This window comes from Pseudorca crassidens, chromosome 14 (assembly GCF_039906515.1).
Source record: "Pseudorca crassidens isolate mPseCra1 chromosome 14, mPseCra1.hap1, whole genome shotgun sequence".
Lineage (NCBI taxonomy): Eukaryota > Metazoa > Chordata > Mammalia > Artiodactyla > Delphinidae > Pseudorca > Pseudorca crassidens.
Window position 1 is genome coordinate 40,014,112 of NC_090309.1, and position 25,541 is coordinate 40,039,652.

A 25,541-nucleotide genomic window follows, 5' to 3' on the forward strand; every position below is an offset into this window, starting at 1 on the left:
AGGCTGTTCTGGTATTCAGCAAAATAATTTAAAATTACATTTTGGGCAAAGTTATAAGTACAAGTGAACTAATTTTAATTTTTAATTATGTGTGAATCTGAAATTTTACATTGATATAAATACCTTGTGACATTTTAACAGGATGTAAGAAGTTTAAATATACATGAAAAAAATTACAAATAAGTAGTTGTCATAATCTCTTACTTTTGACTGTGCTTCATATTTTTAAAAAAGCACTCTCATGTGAGGCAGATGTAGTAGCTATCTCCAATGTTATCAATGAGGAAACTGAAAAATAATCTTACAGTAAGTAAGTAGTGGTGTCCAGACTAGAATCTAGGTCTCCCAAAACCTAGACTTGAGGCCTTATTTTTATTTAACTCACCTTCTAGATAATTTTTATATAAATGTAAATTTAATATTTTCTTCAAATCACAAGGAAATAGAGCAGACACATTGGTTTGCAGTAGTTAATATACACAATGATATGAAGAAAAATACAGAGACTTTTACATTAATTGCAATCCTGAAAAGAGTTGTTTGTCTTCAAAAAACGTCAATCAAGTTTAATATATTTTTATTTGTCCAGTAAAAGCAACTTAACAATCTATTAAAAATAAAATTTTAACTGCATTTAATATCATTCTTTTTTCTATTAAAGAAAGCACAAGATAAAGGACAGCAGTATTCAAGTAAATATATAATTATGACACACTGATAGACTAAATCAAGTACCTAAATGAAATGTTAAAACATGAAAATTTATAGTCCTCCTACCTTTTCCTTTCTACACTGATAAACTACAATCAGAAAAAAATTTTAAATGAAACCTGTTTTCTTGTTGTAACTTGTGATTTATTATTTTATTTAATTGAAAGTGTTTTAGTTTCAGTTAGTAATTTCTGTAAAGTAGCAGTCCTTAAATAAGTTCCTAAAAATAACAATATTGGAGCCTTAAACATTACATTTAGTCATCTAAAAAAGGTTACAAAATGTCTCTGCTTATTCTAGTCCTAAATTCCTTTTCTAGATTCTTAATAGAAAAGGAATTTTCAAACACAAATAGTTACCAGTCAGATAATATACATTGCAATTTAGCATTCTTAACCAAAAACAAACAAACAAAACAAAACGAAAAACACCCTAAGAAAAGTCAATTTTTTTCTTTTTTTGGTCATGCCATGCAGGCACGTGGGATCTTAGTTCCCCGACCACCAGGGATGGAAGCCACGCCCGCTGCATTGGAAGCTCGGAGTCTTAACCACTGGACCACCAGGGATGTCCCAAGTCAAATTATTTTTGTCATTCATTCTGTACTATACTCTTCTCCCTATACATCTTTTTTTTTTTTTTTTTTTTTGCAGTATGCGGGCCTCTCACTGTTGTGGCCTCTCCCGTTGTGGAGCACAGGCTCTGGACGCGCAGGCTCAGCGGCCATGGCTCACAGGCCTAGTTGCTCCGAGGCATGCGGGATCCTCCCAGACTGGGGCACGAACCCGTGTCCCCTGCATTGGCAGGCGGACTCTCAACCACTGTGCCACCAGGGAGGCCCTCCCTATACATCTTTAATAGCAATCACAAGTACTATCTTAAAGACCCACCTTTTCTAATCCAAATAGCGCCGACTCAACATCTCACCTCTACTTCACTTCTAGTATTCAATTTAGATGTCTCAATGCTAAATTTAATAATTTATCAAAAGTTGTTTCAATAACAAAATTTCCATAAATTACTTTCTAACAAACAAAGCAGAACCTCTAATTGTAGAACACAAATGGAAAATAATATATAAGTAACTTAATCCCCTTAACTTGAAGGTTTGAAGAACCAGGTGTTAGAAAAATATGCCTAAGATAAACAGATTTTACTATCTTATTACTTTTTCTGCACGGGGTCAACATTTGTATTTTAAATGATATATTAGTTATTATATTGTCTCAAAAGAGAGATTCCCAAGAAGACTTTAGTAAAATTCTATGTTGATTATACACATACTTGGTTCCTAATGTTTTAGTTTGAACTGTTCTAGAATTACTTACTTGTTGAACATAAAGTCTGTAAGAAGAAAGATAAAAATACTAAATCAAAATCTTTATCAAATAATTCCAAGTTTTCAACAATATATGTAAATGTATTCTTGTACCCTGTATTTCTGATAGTATTATTTTTGTAGTATGATCACAGCAAGTACATGAATTTTCCAGTTTTGTGGGGAAATATTCAGTGTTCTGAAATTTAATTAGATTTAAAATCATTATTAAACAAAAAACAAGTCAAATAGCACTATCATATTCTAAATGGCAATTCAGCATTGTATTTATAGTCTCAGTGGTAAAAACCACACCTAAAAGAAATGTGTACCCAATGTGACACACTCTCAATGTTTAAAGAACAGCCTGAATATGGAATTTTAAAAAGTTAATTATATTAGGTAGAAGCAGAGAATCTATGAAAAGATTTAAAATCGTTGCTGCTGGAACTGAGTTGGAAACTCAAAGGACTTGAGTCTTGGCTGCAGGAAAACAAAGTAAATCTTTCATATATGTATTCTGATTCACCCAGGATGAAAACTAATCATACTGTAAAGGGATATGATCCTCTGAAGAAATGGAAATAATCTGTAAGAAAGATAAATTATAGCCTCTTTATTAGCAGGGAAAACTAAATTAGGGCTATATGTCACCCTGGAACCATTTCCTTCACAATGCTTCTAGTGACTTGTCCAAGATAAATTTTTAAAAAATACAATAAAAGATAAAAGTATCAATTGTCGGTGGGTGAAAACATATTACTACTGCCTAAAAAACCCAATACTGGATGTAATACACATCAGAAAATTTTTATTATTCTGTTTAAAGTTGTAGAAAAATTAGCCTTTTTGCCTGTTCTGATATTTATATGTTGTCACTCAACTTCTGAGGATTCCAAGTCAATTAATCTAGAATTTTAAAATGCATTAGTGATCCCTACTGTAGCAAACTGTGTATTCTATAGTTCATGAATCCTATTCTTTCAATAAACACAGGGTTTTAAATAAGATGGTAATGATAGTCTCCATAATCTTAAAATCTAGGTAAAACAAATATCCTCATGGTCCAATAACAACTCGTAAAATGTAACCAGGTCACTAGACCAACATACTAGTGTACAACTTTAATAATTTCTAGCAACAAAACATCTGGAATAGCCATTAACAAATGTTTTCATTGGATTGAAGATGAATTTCTTTGTAAGAAGAAACTTTTTAAAAGTACTCTGAAGTATAGTTCAGCTGCAGGTAAACATGAAAGTTATCAAAGATCTTGTTTATCGACATTTTTCCCAGTGGAATCAAGTGCAACTGGAACCTTATTAGTTTCAACAAAAACAGATTCAAAGGCAGCTTCCTGTTCATCCAAAGAATCAGCAGCTGTTGCTCCTTTAATTAGTGTTGTGTTGGTAAAAGACTGTTGCTGCTTGGAAATTTTACTGGATTCCACTGTTTTTCTACCTCTTCTTTTACCAAGAATTTTGACATAATTAGCAGGTATAAGTCCTGTTGTTTGACCATCAAGACTGGCCAGAAGCCAACCACGCACTCTGGGTTGCTGTTCTGATGGAAGAAAAGACAGCCTTGTAATTATCACATACTTTGAGGGTCCAACAGAATATTGATAATAAAATGTTAAGTAAAATCTCTGTTACACTTATATAATAAAATACATAAACAAATAGTGTACATGAATATTCAAAAAATCAAGATGAGTAGGTTTAAGTCTAGGATCCCTTCTTACAACTTACACTTTTAATTTTATATTTACTAAATAGTTTTTCAGCCTTGAAGAACATGAAGTTTACATCAGTTGGTGCATTCATAGAGTAAAACGATTCAGTTCTATCAAAAGATGAAAATTAACATCAATGTCTTTCATATTTTAAATTGAAATTTAAGGAATGAATATCTCATTACTTCTCAATAGGATAAGTTAGGGGTTAGTATAGAAAATAAATATATACATTTACATAAGGCAGCTTTCTTTATATATTTTTAGCTGAAATATAAAATTCATTCTATATGATTGTGATGTATAATCCTGAAGGACAGTGAATATTAATTTTAATCCAAGGTGGGCAAAAATTGAAGACCTCAGTTACCTATAGCCACATAAGAAAAAGTTAAAGGCAATACTCTAAGCTTAAAGTAGGAAAGATTTAAATATTCAGTTTTGTATTTTGATATTCTCCCACCTATTTTATCCATGTCTTTAAAAACCTGTATAACTGTTAAGTTTTAGTTCAACACTATAATTTAGGCACAATATGACATTTTCATGTTTAATACTACTCTATAATAATAATTTAAAAAAGTTAAATTAACCATTCTGTGACTGATTTTGTTCTAAATGCCCACACATATTTTAAGTGAGCAATGGAGGAAAGCAACAAAGCAAAGCCAAAGTGTTAAAAGGCACTATTAGTTGAAGAATAATCTGATATAAAAATTTTTCTGGAATATTATAATTTAGTTGAAAGAAACCACATTTGATCTTTATTCTTTAATTAGATTTATTAAAACTAATTATCTGTATTTTCCTCTAACAATAAATCTTAAAAAGAAATAATTCTTTTGAAATCTAAAATAGTAAGTTACTATTTTCACTAGAAGAGAAACATGAGTATAATACCTAAAAGCCAGGATTTTTGAAAAGTTACATTTTATTTTATTATTTAAAAATTTTTCTTGGAAGCCTAGGTTTTGTGTGTGAAGAGATGAGGCAGAGATTTAGCAAATTTGATCCAAATTTTTCAATTATTTACACATTAAACTAATGATTTGAACATTGAAGGTATTTTTCCCTTATGTAAAGAGTGACTAACACCAATAAAAGGCTAAAGTTTCCATTAATAGATCACATGGAAATCAGCCAAAGTGGTTAAAAATACAAGTTCTGAAGTTAGATAAACCTAGGTTCATAGTCCAGCTCGAACACACAGGACAATTTACTCATTCTGAATCTCGCTTTCCTCATGTGTAAAACAGGAACAGGATAATAACAGTACTCACTTTACAGCATTATTATAAGGTTTAAACGAAATATGTAAAGTACAGTGTCTAGTACATTTTCTTTTCTTCTTTTTTGGCCGCCCCATGGCTTGCGGGATCTTAATTCCCCAACCAGGGATTGAACCTGGGCCCTTGGCAGTGAGAGCGTGGAGTCCTAACCACTGGACCGCCAGGGAATTCCCCCTAGTACATAATAAGCAGTCTATAAATGACAGCTGTTATTATTGTTATTAGTATCTTTACCAACAAGATGTGACTTTTTGTGGCAAACCTGAATCCCAACAAATACACAAAAAATCTTTTTTTTGTAAATCCACAAAAATTCTGATCATTACTGGGGAAAGGTGGAGGAAAAGGCCATTTTGTCTGGAGCCATTAAAAACTATTAGTGATCTCGTCTGAAAATTAACCTGAATGCCTATAAATTTCTTGCTGAGGTTCTTTAATAAGTCATGACAGTAATTCCTAAATATTCATGTTGAAGTTTCTAAAGTAAACATTATTCAAGTAAAAAAGAAAGCAATACTAGTCCCAGCAATAAAAGACCAATAGGGATGCTTAGATGATGCTAGACAATTACTTTGGTTTATTAGATTTGTTACACTTAGCGCTAACCTCATGTTTTGGGGTGGTGATTAAAAGTGTTTTGAGTTTGGAAGAGATTATATAAACAAAATCTTTCCTTATCTCAGTGAAATATTATTGGAACAACTCTGTTGGGACATTTTTCTCCCACTCCCCCAGATTTAGAAGGTCTACACTGACAAAGAGAAATCCTAGTAACTACTTCTGAGTTAACTAACGGTGACCAAGATCCTTTAATGCAGTTTTTAATATTACATTTACAAATTCTAAAAATGCACAGATAATTCCAATTTATTCATGTTTTGTTACCTTTGAGAGCTAAGTTTAGCATATCACCAGCACGGAAAGAAATTTCTTCTTCGGATACAGCAACAAAATCATATTCTGCTCTAGCAACTACATGGTCATCCTCACCACTTGCCCAGTTGGTATTGTCTATAAACCAAATTAAGAATTAAGATTAGGTTAGTAAAACTTACAAAAAAAAGAAAAAAGATATTTCAGTGGCTATGTTTTGCAAACTGTATAAACTTATTTGCCAAGAGAAAAGTTCCCCTCAAAGTAAATTCCACAATTAACACTACGTAAAATCAACAATATGTTCATTACGATACCTATTATAAACTTTTTCCTATTCTTTAAGCTCCAAATCCTAGTTCCCTTACTTTAAGCCAGGGGTCAGCAATTTTTTTGTAGAGTAAAAAGATTTTTGATAGTAAATATTTTAGGCTTTGTAGGCCATGAGGCAAAATTGAACATGTTGTGTAGTTTCTTATATAAAGAGAGAAAAAAATTTTCCATAAATTTTATGAAAAATTCAAAATATAACAATTGAATTCTTTTTTTGTAATATAGGTCTACTACAAAGAACGGAATCTTTTTGGGATAGGATAATATTTCACTTAATTTGGGGTTCAAATGTAGTGTTTTCTATCATCAATATCAATTGCAAATATTCATCTGTTAATGCTAATTTGTAATGAGATTTGAGGTATTTCATTTTGAAATGTTTTTTCACATAGATATGTATTGCCAAATTCTGATATCAATACATTGAACATGTGGTTTTAATTGAGCATATTCATCCTAAGAAGATGAATAGAGTAGAATTCTGTTAAATTCCTTCAATGTTAACCTTTTAACATGTCCTTACATTAGATACTAATCACTTCCAAATAAAGACTAAATGGAAACTCCTCAACGGCAGTTAAATGGATTTTGAAATATGGACATTTCCTTCGCACTTGCATGGAGGTCCAAAAACACTTCTGAATTGTAGTTTGAGCTTGAAAGGTCTATCTGCTGCAAATTTATGTGGGAAGGGAAATCTTGTTTCTTTAACTTTTGACAACCTGGGTGGGGGGTGTATAAAGCAGTGTGACATTATTTGTGATTCAAACAATATTAGTTGTTGTCAAAATAACTTCACTCCAATGTAAGTTTCAAAATATAATTGCTATTCTGCCTTACAGTTTTAGGTTGAATTCATTAAGATTACCAAATCTGCAGCAAAAGCTGATTTCCAAAGCCATTAAACGTTTTCTAAGAGTGGCTGATGGTGGTTCTTGTTTTTCAGAAAAATATCAGTCTTGGCCTTGATCCCTCAAAAAGAGTAATAAAACTTAACCACTGACTGCTTAGCCATCTAACTGCTGTGTGGTAGGGCAAGTCAGGATCTTCAGCTTCTACTTCTGACAAAAATTCATAGAACTTACAATAGTTATGTCCACAAGGGTGACTGAAATTCACCTTTGACATTACTAATTCAGTAACACATGACAAATTCAAATATTTTCTGCAATGTACCTGCTGATGAAGAATACAATGAATAACTATAGGCTTTAAAAACCTTATATTTTCAAAACTGTAAATTTTGTCCAACTAAGCATTTTTCTGTTCCACACAAATTTTTACCACCATCAGTCACAACATATCTTTGCAGATTCGTGTTTTTTCCAAATTCTTTGAAGATATTCTTGTCTGTAGTTGTTCCATGCAGACTATTCACAGAGGCTACATCTTCAGCCACTTCAAATTCAACACTGACTCTTCCAATAAACAACTGAGCAGTAACAGTATCTACTGGGTCATCATGAGCCAAGTAAATCCATTTGAATTCATCTGCCTTGTTTTAAAATGACTATTAAAATGATGTTTCAAATACTCTTTAAGAAACTGTTCTCCCTGAAAGGTTAACAGTCTTAAACAAATTTACTTTCTCTGACACATTTCCTTGGCTGTTGCAATAACCACTGGTAAACAGATTTCCTTGCTAATCTGACAAATGAGCCTCTCAGAAACTTATTTTCGTTGCAGGCTTATTTTTTCTTCTTTTGCTTATTTATTTGTTTATGGCTGTGTTGAGTCTTCGTTGCTGCGTGCCTGCTTTCTCTATTTGCAGCGAGCAGGGGCTACTCTTTGTTGCAGTGCACAGGCTTCTCATTGCGGTGGCTGCTCTTGTGGAGCACAGGCTCTGGGCGCGCGGGCTTCAGTAGTTATGGCACACGGGCTCAGTCGTTGTCGCTCGCGGGCTCTAGAGCACAGGCTCAGTAGTTGGGGCACGTGGGCTTAGTTGCTCTGTGGCATGTGGGATCTTCGCGGACCAGGGCTTGAACCCATGTCCCCTGCATTGGCAGGCGGATTCTTAACCACTGTGCCACCAGGGAAGCCCCTTCTTTTGCTCCTTCCCCTGACCCCTTTTGGGTGAGGAAATTCTGCTATGATGAGCTATTCCATTTTAAATTTTCTAATTTTTCTGACTGTTGACTTCCTGTGAGTTGGGAATATTGTGATGAGTGCTCAGTCTGCTAATGTTGATGTACTGGGTTGGCCAAAGAGTTTGTTTTTTTTTCTGTAAGATAGCTCTAGTAGTGCTTAGTTGTCTTTAACTTCATTTGAAACAATTTTGTTAGACTGTTTTGTGACAGCTGTTATATTAGCAAAAAAAAAAAAACTTATCAAATTTGGTGAATTTTTGTGTAGCCATTTTAATATTGAGGATGGAAGGAAAAAAGCAACGTTTTCGGCATATTATGCTTTATTATTTCAAGAAAGGTAAAAACACAACTGAAGTGCAAAAAAAGATTTGTGCAGTGTATGGAGAAGGTGCTGTGACTGATCGAATGTATGTCAAAAGTGGTTTGCGAAGTTTCGTGCTGGCGATTTCTCGCTGGATGATGCTCCATGGTCGGGTAGACCAGTTGAAGTTGATACCCATCAAATTGAGACATTAAGTGAGAACAATCAATGTTACACCACGCGGGAGAGAGCTGACATACTCAAAATACCCAAATGAAACGTTGAAAATCATTTGCACCAGCTTGGTTATGTTAATCGCTTTGATGTTTGGGTTCCACGTAAGTTAAGAGAAAAAAACCTTCTTGACCGTATTTCCACATGTGATTCTCTACTTAAACGTAATGAAAATGTTCCGTTTTTAAAACAAATTATGATGGGCGATGAAAAGTGGATACTGTACAATAATCTGGAACGGAAGAGATCGTGGGGCATGTGAAATAAACCACCACCAACCACACCAAAGGCCGGTCTTCATCCAAAGAAGGTGATGTTGGGACCTCTCTGGTGGCGCGGTGGTTAAGACTCCACACTCCCAATGCAGGGGGCCTGGGTTTGATCTCTGGTCAGGGAACTAGATCCCACATGCATGCCATAACTAAGAATTCACATGCCACAACTAAGGACCCCATGTGCTGCAACCAAGGGGTGGGTGAGCCGCAACTAAGGAGCCCGTGAGCTGTAACTAAGAGCTGGTGCAACCAAATAAAAATAAATAAATATTAAAAAAAGAAAAAAAAAACCAAAGAAAGTGATGTTGTGCATAAGGTGGGATTGGAAGGGAGTCCTCTATTATGAGCTCCTTCCAGAAAACCAAACGATTAATTCCAACAAGTACTGCTCCCAATTAGACCAACTGAAAGCAGCACTCTATGAAAATCGTCCGGAATTAGTCAACAGAAAACACATAATCATCCATCAGGATAACGCAAGACCACATGTTTCTTTGATGGCCAGGCAAAAGCTGTTAGAGCTTGGCTGGGAAGTTCTGATTTATCCATGGTATTCACCAGACATGGCACCTTCATTCAGATTTCCATTTATTTCAGTCTTTACAAAATTCTCTTAATGGAAGAAGTTTCAATTCCCTGGCAGACTGTAAAAGGCACCTGGAACAGTTCTTTGCTCAAAAAGATAAAAAGTTTTGGGAAGATGGAATTATGAAGTTGCCTGAAAAATGGCAGAAGGTAGTGGAACAAAATGGTGAATATGTTGTTCAATAAAGTTCTTGGTGAAAATGAAAAATGTGTCTTTTATTTTTACTTAAAAACCAAAGGAGGACTTCCATGGTGGCGCAATGGTTGAGAATCCGCCTGCCAATGCAGGGGACACAGGCTCAAGCCCTGGTCCGGGAAGATCCCACATGCCGCGGAGCAACTAAGCCCATGTGCCACAACTACTAAGCCTGCGCTCTAGAGCCCACAAGCCACAACTACTGAGCCCATGTGCCACAACTATTGAAGCCCATGTGCCTAGAGCCTGTGCTCCTCAATGAGAAGCTACCGCAGTGAGAAAGACGTGCACCACAACGAAGAGTAGCCTCCGCTCACTGCAACTAGAGAAAGCCTGCATGCAGCAACAAAGACCCAATGCAGCCAAAATAAATAAATAAAATTAAAAAAAAACACAACAAAAACCAAAGGAACTTTTTGGCCAACGCAATATATTGTAATCCTTTAACATAGCTATGTTGTCACTGCATAATAAATGTAATAATGGTTTACCACCTAATTCAGTAACAAAATAATCCAGACTATACTGTGCCTTAAAAGTGTGACTTTCAAAGTCCACTTCACTCTTCTTTTCTTTGTGGCATGTACGTACTCATAACAAAAATATATATTGCAGTATAACAGTACATGTGGCACTCAACACATTGCCAAGTTATGTTACTGAGATCTGCAGTGTGCAGAACAAGTGCAAAGCAATGAGAGTGCCAACATAGATAGGATCTCTATGTTACAAACTACTCAACTCTGGTCTTTCAGTACAAAAGTAGCCATAACAATACATACATGAATGAATGTGGTTGTGTTCTAATAAAACTTTACTAATGGACACAGATACTTGAATTACATATAATTTTAACATGTCACAAACAGTACTCTTTTGGATTTTACTGTAAAAACCATTCTTAGTTTGTGGGCTGTACAAAGACAGGAGCAAGGCAGATCTTGCTGACAGGTTATCGTTTGCTGACCCCTGTCCTAAGCAGCTAAGAAGTCATAGGGCCTAAGCTTCCTCAGTTCCGTTTTTCCTCAAAAATCTCTTAGTATCATTACCCATTGCTCCCTCTTTGGCCTCAGATAAAAAAATTGCCCCTCCTTTTCACCTGCCTTGGATCGTATCTTCTCCCACCTCTTACAGGAGGCTTCATCTTTTGACTCCTGTTTCTCCCTCCTCGACAATCAATCCTTCTCTACAGACTCCTTTCTTTCAGCCTAAAAACATTCCCAGATTTTACTTCATAAAACACAAAGCACAACAAAAAAACGGAAAACTACCACATCAACTTGCTTTTACCCAAGCAGCCTGTTGATTTTTCTTCCTCCATTCATCGTTCATCTTTTCTTTTTTCACACCTTCTGATTTTATATACCCTTTATACTCTTCCATGGTTTCTGTCTCCTCTACTTTACTAAAATTGCTTGCTGGAGCTGATGACCTCCAATTGCCAAATCTGATGACCTTTTTTCAATTCTCGATCTTATCTTACTACAGCATCTGACACCAGGCATCATCCTTCTCCCCCTTCTTGAAATTTCCTCCTTTCCCCTTCACTTCTATAACACAGGATTAACATAGTTCTACTTCTGCTCTTCCTGGTTTCCATCTTAGTTCCTCTTTCTCTCTACCACTGTAATATCATCCACTAACACTATTTCAACTCTCACTTTTATGTGGATGACGCTTAAATATTTCATTTTTCACCTCTTTCCTAAGATCCTTTCCTGCCTTTTAAACTGCTTTCTGAAACTTTCTCAAGTTCCATTTGAATGTTCCACTGGCACAACCAAACTCAATATAGCTCTAATGAAATGAATGATAATCATTCACAAACCAGTTGTTCCATGTGATTTCTCTGTATTTATTTTATTGACTTTACCTTCAAATAAATATCCAGAATGTGACCCACCTCAGAACCTGCATCACTGTGACCCAGAGCCAAGCCACCACCATTTCCCACTTGAATTATTATAACGGCCTCTTGATTCTCCAGACTGGTCTCTTTGGCCCTAGCTCTACCTAAAATTCATTCTCAGGAAAAAGATTTTTTTTTAAACCTAAGTCAAATCATATCACTCCTTTGCTCAAAATTCTGCCATGGCTTCGCATTTCAGAATAAAAGCCAAAGTTCTTTAAAATGTCTACAAGGCTTATACCACCTACACTCTGTACTCTTCCCTCCTTCATCTCCTGGTACTCTGACTTTGCTCCATTCGTACTGGCCTCTTGTCATTCATGTGACATGCCAGGCACACTGCCACTTATGCAGTTCTGCTGTTCCCTATGCCTCCAGCAGTTCCCTCATTCAGCTTACCCCCTTTATCTCCTTCAGAGAGGCCTTCCCTGTGTGTAGCTCTGTAACCCCATTTCCTACCACTGGCACTCTGCAACGCTCTTCCCTGCTTTATTTTCTTCCTATGGCACTTATTACCTTGTGACTTACTATATATTTGACTTAGTTGTTTATTGCTGTCTCTACCCACTAGTCACAAGGGCAGGAATTTTTAAAATCTGTTTTACTCACTGCTATATCCCTAGATCCTAGAACTGTGTCTGGTATGTAGTAGGCACTCAACAAATATTTGTTAACAAATAAAACATTATCCCGCTCATAACTCAATTTAAAAGGTCTAGGGCATTTCAATTACTCCCTTCCCTTTACGAACTCCATCTAGCTAGTAACTAAATCTGTTACGTCTATTATATTTTTGCTGCTTTTCACATACCCTAGTTCAGGTCTTCATTATTTCTCATCCATTCAAATGCAAAAGCATCATAAGTGATGTCCCTAAATTAATAAATATTTATTAAACACCTTGGATATGCTGGTCAGGTTGTTAGCTTTCGGGAATACAATGGTAAGTATAACCCAAAATTGTTTATTAATCTTACCATCCAATTTCAACCTGTGTTAACCTGCACTGACCTATTTTAAACACTTAAGACAGACTGACCTCTTTACAGCACTGTTTATATGTACGTCACAAGCCTGCTTTAAAAAACAAAAACAAAAGCAGACAACCAAAAAACCATCTTTTCCTTACTAAATGAAGATTAAGTATTGTCATGGAAATTAAGATCTTCCATTACTAGGCTCCAATCTAATTTCTCATCCTTACTTCTTAATATCCTTCTATTCAATACTATAGGACAGCTGATGAACAAATCTCATATTTCCTACCTATATACTTTTGTTCAAGCTACTCCATCTGCTTCAGTCTTTTTTTTTTTTTTCCTATGTAACTGATGGAATGTTACCATTCTTTCAAAAATCTAACTTAGATGCTACTTCTTTCTGAATACGAAGAGTCAAAAAATGTCAGCTTCACTTCTGAGCTGAGATAATACTCTGTACCAGCTGACAGAGTAGAGGCTTAACAGTCAAATATGCCTGGTTTTGTTTCTGGTCTGGCTTATTAAAGATGTGACCTTGAGCAAGAGACTTCTCTGAACCTCAGTTTTATCACTTGTAAAATGAGGATAATTTCTCTTAGAATTGTTGTAAGAATTAAATGAGTAAAATACACAAAATACTTAGCACAGTGTCTTGCATATAAAAAAGGCTCAATAAGAAGGAAGAAGAACTACAGTCCTGCAGCCTGTGAAACAAAAACCACATTCACAAGATGAAAAGGCAGAGGGCTATATACCAGATGAAGGAACAAGATAAAACCTAGAAAAACAACTAAATGAAGTGGAGATAGGCAACTTTCCAGAAAAGAATTCAGAATAACAATAGTGAAGATGATCCACGACCTCGGAAAAAGAATGGAGGCAAAGATAGAGAAGATGTAAGAAATGTTTAACAAAGACCTAGAAGAATTAAAGAACAAACAAACAGAGATGAACAATACAATAACTGAAATGAAAACTATACTAGAAGGAATCAATAGCAGAATAACTGAGGCAGAAGAACGAATAAGTGATCTGGAAGACAGAATGGTGGAATTCACTGCTGCGGAACAGAATACAGAAAAAAGAATGAAAAGAAATGAAGACAGCTTAAGAGACCTCTGGGACAACATTAAACGCAATAACATTCCCAGTATAGGGGTCCCAGAAGGAGAAGAGAGAGAGAAAGGACCCAAGAAAATATCTGAAGAGATTATAGTCGAAAACTTCCCTAACATGGGAAAAGAAATAGCCACCCAAGTCCAGGAAGCAGAGAGAGTCCCATACAGGATAAACACAAGGAGAAAAACACGGAGACACATAGTAATCAAACTGGCAAAAATTAAAGACATAGAAAAATTATTGAAAGCAGCAAGGGAAAAACAACAAATAACATACAAGGGAACTCCCATAAGGTTAACACCTGATTTCTCAGCAAAAACTCTACAAGCCAGAAAGGAGTGGCATGATATACTTAAAGTGATGAAAGGGAAGAACCTAAAACCAAGATTACTCTACCCAGCAAGGATCTCATTCAGATTTGATGGAGAAATCAAAAGCTTTACAGACAAGCAAAAGCTAAGAGAATTCAGCACCACCAAACCAGCTACACAACAAATGCTAAAGGAACTTCTCTAAGTGGGAAACACAAGAGAAGAAAAGGACCTACAAAAACAAAAACAAAACAATTAAGAAAATGGTAATAAGAACATACATATCGATAATTACCTTAAACGTGAATGGATTAAATGCTCCAACCAAAAGACACAGGCTTGCTGAATGGATACAAAAACAATACCCATATATATATATATATATATATATATATATATATATATATATATACTGTCTACAAGAGACCCACTTCAGACCTAGGGACACATACAGACTGAAAGTGAGGGGATGGAAAAAGATATTCCATGCAAATGGAAATCAAAAGAAAGCTGGAGTAGCAACACTCATATCAGATAAAATAGACTTTAAAAAAAAGAATGTTACAAGAGGCAAGGAAGGACACTACATAATGATCAAGGGATCATACAAAAAGAAGATAAAACAATTATAAATATATATGCACCCAATGTAGGAGCACCTCAATATATAAGGCAACTGCTAACAGCTATAAAAGAGGAAATCAACAGTAACACAATAATAGTGGGGGGCTTTAACACCTCACTTATACCAATGGACAGATCATCCAAACAGAAAATTAATAAGGAAACCCAAGCTTTAAACGACACAATAGACCAGATATATTTAATAGATATTTATAGGACATTCCATCCAAAAACAGCAGATTACACTTTCTTCTCAAGTGTGCACGGAACATTCTCCAGGATAGATCACATCTTGGGTCACAAATCAAGCCTCAGTAAATTTAAGAAAATTGAAATCATATCAAACATCTTTTCTGACCACAACGCTATGAGATTAGAAATCAATTACAGGGAAAAAAACGTAAAAAGCACAAACACATGGAGGCTAAACAATACGTTACTAAATAACCAAGAGATCACTGAAGAAATCAAAGAGGAAATCAAAAAATACCTAGAGACAAATGACAGTGAAAACACGACAATCCAAAACCTATGGGATGCAGCAAAAGCAGTTCTAAGAGGGAAGTTTATAGCTATACAAGCCTACCTCAAGAAACAAGAACAATCTCAAATAAACAATCTAAACTTACACCTAAAGGAACTAGAGAAAAAAGAACAAACAAAACCCAAAGTTAGCAGAAGGGAAGAAATCATAAAGATCAGAGCAGAAGTAAATGAAATAGAAACAAAGAAAACAATAGCAAACATCAACAAAACTAAAAGCTGGTTCTTTGAGAAGATAAACAAAATTGATAAACCATTAGCCAGACTCATCAAGAAAAAGAGGGAGAGGACTCAAATCAATAAAATTAGAAATGAAAGAGGAGAAATCACAACTGACACTGCAGAAATACCAAGGATTATAAGAGATTACTACAAGCAACTCTATGCCAATAAAATGGACAACCTGGAAGAAATGGACAAATTCTTAGAAAGGTATAACCTTCCAAGACTGAATCAGGAAGAAATAGAAAATATGAACAGACCAAACACAAGTAATGAAATTGAAACTGTGATTAAAAATCTTCCAACAAACAAAAGTCCAGGACAGATGGCTTCACAGGTGTATTCTATCAAATATTTAGAGAAGAGCTAACACCCATCCTTCTCAAACTCTTCCAAAAAACTGCACAGGAAGGAACACTCCCAAACTCGTTCTATGAGGCCACCATCACCCTGATACCAAAACCAGACAAAGATACTACAAAAAAAGAAAATTATACACCAATAACACTGATGAATATAGATGCAAAAATCCTCAACAAAATAGAATGCAACAATACATTAAAAGGATCATACACCATGATCAAGTGGGATTTATCCCAGGAATGCAAGGATTCTTCAATATATGCAAATCAATCAATGTGATACACCATATTAACAAATTGAAGAAGAAAAACCATATGATCATCTCAATAGATGCAGAAAAAGCTTTTGACAAAATTCAACACCATTTATGATAAAAACTCTCCAGAAAGTGGGCATAGAGGGAACCTACCTCAACATAATAAAGGCCATTTATGACAAACCCACAGCAAACATCATTCTCAATGGTGAAAAACTGAAAGCATTTCCTCTAAGATCAGGAACAAGACAAGGATGTCCACTCTCACTACTAGTAGTCAACATAGTTTTGGAAGTCCTAGCCACGGCAATCAGAGAAGAAAAAGAAAGAAAAGGAATACAAATTGGAAAAGAAGAAGTAAAACTGTCACTGTTTGCAGATGACATGATACTATACATAGAGAATCCTAAAGATGCCACCAGAAAACTACTAGAGATAATCAATGATTCTGGTAAAGTTGCAGGATACAAAATTAATGCACAGAAATCTCTTGCATTCCTATACACTAATGATGAAAAATCTGAAAGAGAAATTAAGGAAACACTCCCATTTACCACTGCAACAAAAAGAATAAAATACCTAGGAATAAACCTACCTAGGGAGACAAAAGACCTGTATGCAGAAAACTATAAGACACTGTTGAAAGAAATTAAAGATGATACCAACAGATGGACAGATATTCAATGTTCTTGGATTGGAAGAATCAATATTGTGAAAATGACTATACTACCCAAAGCAATCTACAGATTCAATGCAATCCCTACCAAATTACCAATGGCATTTTTTACAGAACTAGAACAAAAAATCTTAAAATTTGTATGGAGACACAAAAGCCCCGAATAGCCAAAGCAGTCTTGAGGGAAAAAAACGGAGCTCGAGGAATCAGACTCCCTGACTTGAGACTATACTACAAAGCTACAGTAATCAAGACAATATGGTACTGGCACAAAAACAGAAATTTAGATCAACGGAACACGATAGAGAGCCCAGAGATAAACCCATACACCTATGGTCAACTAATCTATGACAAAGGAGGCAAGGATATACAATGGAGAAAAGACAGTCTCTTCAATAAGTGGTGCTGGGAAAAGTGGACAGCTACATGTAAAAGAATGAAATTAGAATACTACCGAACACCATACACAAAAATAAACTCAAAATGGATTAGAGACCTAAATGTAAGACCAGACACTATAAAACTCTTAGAGGAAAACATAGGAAGAACACTCTTTGACATAAATCATGGCTACATCTTTTTTAATACACTTCCTAGAGTAATGGAAATAAAAACAAAAATAAACAAATGGGACGTAATGAAACTTAATGAAAACTTAAATGAAACTTAAAAGCTTTTGCAAAGCAAAGGAAACTACAAACAAGACGAAAAGACTACCCTCAGAATGGGAGAAAATATTTGCAAATGAATCAATGGACAAAGGATTAATCTCCAAAATATATAAACAGCTCATGCAACTCAATATTAAAATAAAAACAACCCAATTCAAAAATGGGCAGAAGACCTAAATAGACATTTCTCCAAAGAGGACATACAGATGGCCAAGAGGCACATGAAAAGGTGCTCAATAACACTAATTATTAGAGAAATGCAAATCAAAACTACAATGAGGTATCACCTCACACCAGTTAGAATGGGCATCATCAGAAAATCTACAAACAACAAATGCTGGAGAGGGTGTGGAGAAAAGGGAACCCTCTTGCACTGTTGGTGGGAATGTAAATTGATACAGCCACTATGGAGAACAGTATGGAGGTTCCTTTAAAAAAGTAAAAATAGAATTACCATATGACCCAGCAATCTCACTAATGGGTCTATACCCAGAGAAAACCATAATTCAAAAAGAAACATGTACCCTAATGTTCATTGCTGTGCTATTTACAATAGCCAGGTCATGGAAGCAACCTAAATGCCCATCAACGATAAAGAAGATGTGGTACATATATGCAATGGAATATTACTCAGCCATAAAAAGGAACGAAATTAGGTCATTTGTAGAGACGTGGATGAATCTAGAGACTGTCATTCAGAGTGAAGTATGTCCAAAAGAGAAAAACAAATATCGTATATTAACACATATATGTGGAACCTAGAAAAATGGTACAGATGAACCAGTTTGCAGGACAGAAATTGAGACACAGATGTAGAGAACAGACGTATGGACACCAAGGGGGTAAAGCAGTGGAGGGTGGTGGTGGTGGTGGTGGTATGATGGATTGGGAGATTGGGATTGACATGTATACACTGATGTGTATAAAATGGATGAGTAATAAGAACCTGCTGTATAAAAAATAATTAAAATAAAATTCAAGAAAATAATAATAATAATAAAAAAAGGCTCAATAAGTCTTATGTTTCTCCCCAACTGTTGTACTACTTACACTCTTTATGCCTCATTACAATTACCTATTTATGTGTCTCACCCACCTCTCTTCCAGTAAGTTTTAGAAAGATAAAGGGAATATGCCCTACGTTATCTTTGTATCTTCCACAGCATCAAGTTCAGTGACTTGTGAACAGTAGTTAAGTAATGTGTGCTGTTAAACTGAAGTAACAAAGAATAAATCAAGAAGCCTGTTTTTGCTACATGTTCCTCTTCCAGTTTTGAAGTTCTTAACTGAAAATATAACTGGATCAAAATATTAAATACAAATGCATAAAGAAAGCTAATTTAACCTATTCTTGAAATTTGAGATTGTTATATGGTTTTTGAACCCATTTTATTACTCTTACCTGTTACTTCGTCACTGTGAGTAGACAGCAGTTTCCAGATGAGGTAAGGACCACCAAGGATAACAGCAAAGAACAAGAATATTGGCCAAGATTTTGCTGAGTTAGTTGCTCTGTCCTCAGCACCAAGGCAAGCCACAGTTCCTTCACTTTCTGCCCACAGGTCCTCATTCTCAGAGTCTCTTCTTAAACCTATCATCCACTGTAACCGTCTGTAAAGATACCTTATAGTCCTAACTAATGCAAAAGCTGAAAATACTTTTGTGAAGTGTATTTTTAATCGGGAAAAGTGGTTTGCTACATCCAATACAGCCCTGAAACTGTTATAGACAGCTGAAAAGGTAGCATCCATCATCATGCTGACAGAGGCAAATGCATGCACAATACTTTCAATGGACTGAAATGCACCTCTGCTGCTTTCTTCAGCTTGCTGAACAAATCTACTAGGTGGAAGATCATCTATACGAAGGCGGTTATAGCCCAACCCATTATACCCATAACTATAAGGGCTATAGCTTCCATAAAATGAATTTCCATAGGCACCATATCCAGAAGAAAATGAACTGTAAGCAGGTCTGAAAGTGTTCACATTACTGCTCCCTGTCTGCTGGGATGGCCTTGGAAGAATAGGCGGTGGCACTCTGGTAAGTGTTGGTTGTCCAGGTCTTGTCAATAAAGTAGGACCCAAATCAGCAGATCTAAAACCAAAAAGGATTCAAAGTTGTAACTTAAGCACACAATAAATTCATTCAAAGTAACTATTAAACACTTTGTATATACCTAGTGTTATGACAGATCCTACTAAAGATGTCTTAAAGTAAGGAATAGTCTCTAATATCCAGATGCTTAGAATCTGTGTTAAGACAAAATGGATAAGATAAAATAGCTGACTGAACTCTATATTCTTGTTTACTTATGCTGCATTATTAGTAGTATCTTCAACCTTTGGTTTCTTTTTAAGACACATGTCCATTTCCTCAGGGTTAGTTATAACTCGTTATCTGTCCATCCTTACACCTAAATGGCACTATCTTAATTACTATAGTTTTATAATAGGCCTTAATATCCAATAAGACAAATCTTCCTACACTATTCTTCATCTTCAAGAGTGTCTTGGCTATTTGACCCTTTGAATATCCATATATATTTTAGAATCAGAGTTTGAAGTTCTACACTGTTCTCCCCACAAAAGCCCTATTGAGATTCTGGTTTGGGATTACATTAAATTCGTAGATTAATTTGAGGTAGTCGACATCTCCATTATATTGAGAGTTTCAACTCAATATAACATATCCTCCATTTACTTATGTCTTTTAAAGATTTTTCTTAATAATGTTTTTTTAAAATAACCACTGAGGGACTTCCCTGGTGGTGAAGTGGTTAAGAATCCACCTGCCAATGCAGGGGACAGGGGTTCGTGCCCTGGTTCGGGAAGATCCTGCATGCCACAGAGCAACTAAGCCTGTGAGCCACAACTACTGAGCCTGCGCTCTAGAGGCCGCAAGCCACAACTACTGAGCCCATGCACCACAACTACTGAAGCCCGCATACCTAGAGTTTATGCTCTGTAATGAGAAGCCACATCAGTGAGAAGCCTGCGTGCACAATGCAACAAAGAATAGCCCCTGCTCATGCAACTAGAGAAAGCCTATGTGCAGCAATCGACCTAACACAGCCAAAAATTAATTAATTAATTAAAAAAATAAAATAATCACTGAGTCTCAATGTTTTACAGTTTACTGTGAGGTCTTTCTTTAGATTTATTTCTATATATTTGATTTTTTTGATGCTATTGTAAATGGTGTCTTTCTAATATTTCACTTTTTTGCTGTTATATAGAAATAATTGATTAAAAAAATATGGTCCTTATATCTAACAACCTTATTTTGGATTCTTCTTTTGTACTTTCTAGAATCTTAAGGATCTGCAGTCATATTGTATGCAAATAACGATAGGTTATTTCTTCCTTTTTTCAATTCTTACAGCTTTGATTATTAAGGTATTGCATCTAGGACCTGCAGTACAATCTTGAATGGAAGGGATGATAGAAGGTATCCTAGTCTCATTTCTAATCTCAAAGGGAAAATTTTCAAGATGTCACCAATAATTATCATGTTTGTTGTAGGTTTGTTGTAGATTTAGTAGTTCCTTTTCTATTTCTTTTCGATAAAATTTTTTTTACCATTCAGAATGAATGCTGAATTTTATCAAACGATTCCTTAGCACCTATCAAGATGATTATATGAATTTTTTCATTTACTGTCTATGATGAATTACATTAATTTTCAAATGTTAAAGCCAACCTGCATTCCTGAAGTAGAATTAAGTAGGCCACAATATATTTCTGAATTTGGTTTGCCAATATTTTATTGAAGATTTTTTTATATCTATGTTCATGAATGAGACTGTCCTAATATGCTTTTATTGTAAATGTCTTTGTCAGGTTTGGACATCAAGGTTGAACTGGCCTCTTAAAAAGAGTTGGGGGAGCCTTTCACTCTTTTCTATATTCTAGAAAAGTTAATTATTTCTTCCTTAAAGGTTTCTAGAGTTTACCAGTGAATCATATGGGCTTGGAATTCTCCTACTGGGAAGAATGAATTTAATTTCTTTAGTATCATGCTACTTAAAATGTGGTCTGTGGACCAGTGCTATTTTATGAACCATTTTATACCAATCTCTAGTAAGTACAGAAAACGAGATTGTGTTTAAGTAATTTGACACTGCTATGATATTTTTACTGCATTTTATAAAAAGTATTGGCCACCATCACAAATATTTTGAGAAGCACTGCTTCAAGTGTTAAAGGACTATTTATCTTTTCTATCTGTAAAATATACCTTGCTTCATCCTCTAAATCTCTTCCCTTCCTTTCTGTATTTTCCTGTCCTTTTGTCTCTTTGTACTTCCTTCTAGATATTTTCTTCCCAACTATTCTTTTCTTTTTTATTTTAATTTTATTTATTTTTGTCTGCGTTGGGTCTTCATTGCTGCACGCGGCTTTCTCTAGTTGCTGAGAGCGGGGGCTACTCTTCATCGCAGTGCACGGGCTCCTCATTGAGGTGGCTTCTCTTGTTGTGGAGCACAGGCTCTAGGCACGCAGGCTTCAGTAGTTGTGGCACGTGGGTTCAGCAGTTGTGGATCGCGGGCTCTAGAGCGCAGGCTCAGTAGTTGTGGCACACGGGCTGTTGCTCTGTGGCATGTGGGATCTTCCTGGACCAGGGTTCGAACCTGTGTCCCCTGCATTGGCAGGCGGATTCTTAACCACTGTGCCACCAGGGAAGCGCTCCAACTATTCTTTAGGTCACTGCTACTCAAGGGGCCAATCTCCAAGATAAGGAACTTGCACTATAATGTAAATCAACAAATTCTTTCTTCACTGAGAAAGTTTTGCTATCAAGAAAATGCCACTTGAGGGCTTCCCTGGTGGCGCAGTGGTTGAGAGTCTGCCTGCCGATGCAGGGGACATGGGTTCGTGCCCCAGTCCGGGAAGATCCCACATGCCGCGGAGCGGCTAGGCCCGTGAGCCACGGCCACTGAGCCTGCGCGTCCGGAGCCTGTGCTCCGCAACGGGAGAGGCCACAACTGTGAGAGGCCCACGTACCGCAAAAAAAAAAAACAACAAAAAAAACAAAAAAGAAAATGCCACTTGAGTGGTGGAGAGATAAACTGGAAGATTGGGATTGACATATACACACTACTATATATAAAATAGATAACTAATAAGGACCCTACTGTACAGCACAGGGAACTCTATTCAGTACTCTGTAATAGCCTATATGGGAAAAGAATCTAAAAAAGAGTGGATATATTTATATGTATAACTGATTCACTTTGCTGTACACCTGAAACTAATACAACATTGTAAACAACTATACTCCAATAAAAATTTAAAAGAAAAGAAAAGAAAAGAAAATGCCAGTTGAACTAAATGGTATGCTCAGGGTCAATTTGTTCTACATTCTGACACAAATTTCCTATCTTGTTGTGGACTGTTACTACATAGTTCAAAAAATAGCAGCCAGCCCATAGACTCTCAGCAGCTACAGAACACACTTCGAGCAGTACTGCTCTAAGTCACTAATTCTCTATGTAATGGTGTCTAATCTGTTTCTAAATCCAACGAGCTCTCAATTTTGGTTACTGTATTTTTTGTTCTAGAAATTCCTTTCCTCTTTTAATAGTTTCCAATTCTCTGCCAAAATTCTTCATCTTCTCTTTTATTGCCCTCAACATATTAAAGATAATTTAAAGTTTCTGCTAACTCCAATATCTAGAGTCCCTATGAATTTGTTTATCCAGATGTTAACTTAGCTGCCATTTATGTTACATAATGTCCTCCTGGGTCTGGCTATTTGATTTTGCTGTGCGTCAGCAATTATTATTGTAGCAGTAATTTGAGATTCTGGATGATGTTCTCCTTCTCCAGATGTGTTTCATTCTGGATATTGTTTCTTTTCATTTTTTTAAAAAATTGAAATGTAGTTGATTTACAATGTTGTGTTAGTTGCAGGGGTACAGCATAGTGATTCAGATATATTTATTTATATACACACACACACACACACACATAAAAGTGAATATGTATATTCTTTTCTATTTTAGGTTATTACAAGATATTGAATATAGTTCCCTGTGCTATACATTAGTTCCCTGTGCTATACAATAGGTCCTTGTTGTTTATCTATTTTATATATAGTAATATGTATCTGGATATTGTTTTCTGAACTATTCTCTAATTTGGTTCAGGCAGGCTGCTAAGGCTACTATCAATTCATGATGTCCCTAATTTCAGGAATTGATGATTTGACGCTGGACTTCTGTTCCTATAAGGGCCTGTCTACTTCTTTTATACCCTTATATCTAGATGTATCTTTTATACCCTTATATCTAGATGTACCTAACATTAGGTATGGGTAATTTATCAGTATCTCGTCTTGGAGGACGTCTGAACTCCAACCATGATTCAAGAGTCTGTCAAGTGTTCTACTCAACTAGCTTCATTATCTAAGCTGCTTCTTCTGAAATCAGCAGAAGCTTCTATGGGAAAAGTGCTTTCAAAGGCAATGCTCACCTTTGTGAATTTTTAACTTTCCTGAATCTGGGCTCCATAAATCTTTATCCTCTTTTTTGCCCTATAATGCCTTCCAGATGTTTTATATTCTGCTTAGCTTTCTACTTGTCCTCAATGGTTTTTTTTTTTCCTAAAGTACTTATTCTGCCATCATCAAAAGTCCTTCCTATAATTCTTTGTCCATATTTTGTACAGTATCTTACATTTATTTATACATCTGACTCTTCCTGTAAACGGCAAGCTTCTCAAAGGCACGGGAGCTTTCCTTGTTTCTCCATCACCTAACTATAGTGCTTAGCATATAAATAGGTACTGATACAAACACTATACTGGAGTCTTTCATTAGTAAATATTTAATACACATATATCACACACTATTAATACAGATTTTTCTTTATATATCTTTGTATTATTTCATAAATTGTGATGAATATGTAACTTAAAAAATTATAGGGAATTAAATTTAAACATTTGGTAATAAAAAAATAAAGAGCTTTCCTCTTACTCTTGTGTTTTTGTTTTTTTTTAATTTTGGCCGCCCTGCTCAGCTTGTTGAATTTCAGTTCCCTATCAGGGACTGAACCCAGGCCTTCGGCAGTGAACATGAGGAGTCCTAACCAGTGGACCACCAAGGAATTCACTCTTCTTTGGTTTTAATGCGGTCTGTTTCCGGCATACACAAGTGCATTCAGTGTGCATGTACAGTCTTGCTTTCTGTTACAACAAGCATAATGAGAGCTAAAGAAGCCTATGACTTAGAAGAACAATGATTTATTCTCATTGCTGAGTGTGCAAAATCTCCCCCACCCAATTTTTTATCTTGAAAAGTTTCAAACAGGAAAAAAAAAAAACTGAAAGAAAAGTACAATGAATATCCACATACCTTCTATCTAGATTCAACAACTGTTATCATTTTGCCACATTTGCTTTCTCTTTACCACTCTCTAGTCTTTTAAAACTTCTTGAACTATTTGAAATTAACTTGTAGACCTAATAAAATTACTCCTAAATACCTCACAGGCATTTCCTAAGAATAAAGATATTTTATACAAAAACATAATACTGTTTTCCCATCTTTAAAAATAATTCCATATCTATTACCCAATTGATATTCAAAACATATCCATTACTCTCAAATATCTTTGTCTAAACAGCTTTATTGAATTAAAATTCACATACCATAAAATTCACCCATTTAAAGTGTAAAAAGCAACAGTTTTCCATATATTCACAGAGCTGTACAACTATCACCATATGCAACTTCAGCACACTTTCATCATCCCAAATAGAAATCCCATATTTATTAGCAGTCACTCCCCATTTCTTACCCTCCTCCAATCCTGGGCAATCACACTAATCTACTGTCTGTCTCTATAGGTTTGCCTACTTTGGACATTTCCTATATAATCGATTCTTGTTATTTGAGATAGTTATGCTCTATAAACCTGCAAACAATG

The 25,541-nt window shown here is 35.5% G+C and overlaps 1 protein-coding gene across 1 annotated transcript in view; it reads right to left on the reverse strand.

Moving 5' to 3' along the window:
• Positions 1-393: 393 nt before the first annotated feature.
• The window catches only part of PEX13 (peroxisomal biogenesis factor 13), a 35,861-nt gene continuing 10,713 nt past the window's right edge, over positions 394-25,541 (reverse strand). The window contains exons 2-4 of the mRNA XM_067704975.1: positions 19,014-19,708; positions 5,939-6,064; positions 394-3,592 (exon numbers count right to left, since the gene is read on the reverse strand). Coding sequence (XP_067561076.1) covers positions 3,294-3,592; positions 5,939-6,064; positions 19,014-19,708 — 1,120 coding nt within the window. The 3' untranslated portion in view covers positions 394-3,293. The remainder of the gene's footprint in view (positions 3,593-5,938; positions 6,065-19,013; positions 19,709-25,541) is intronic.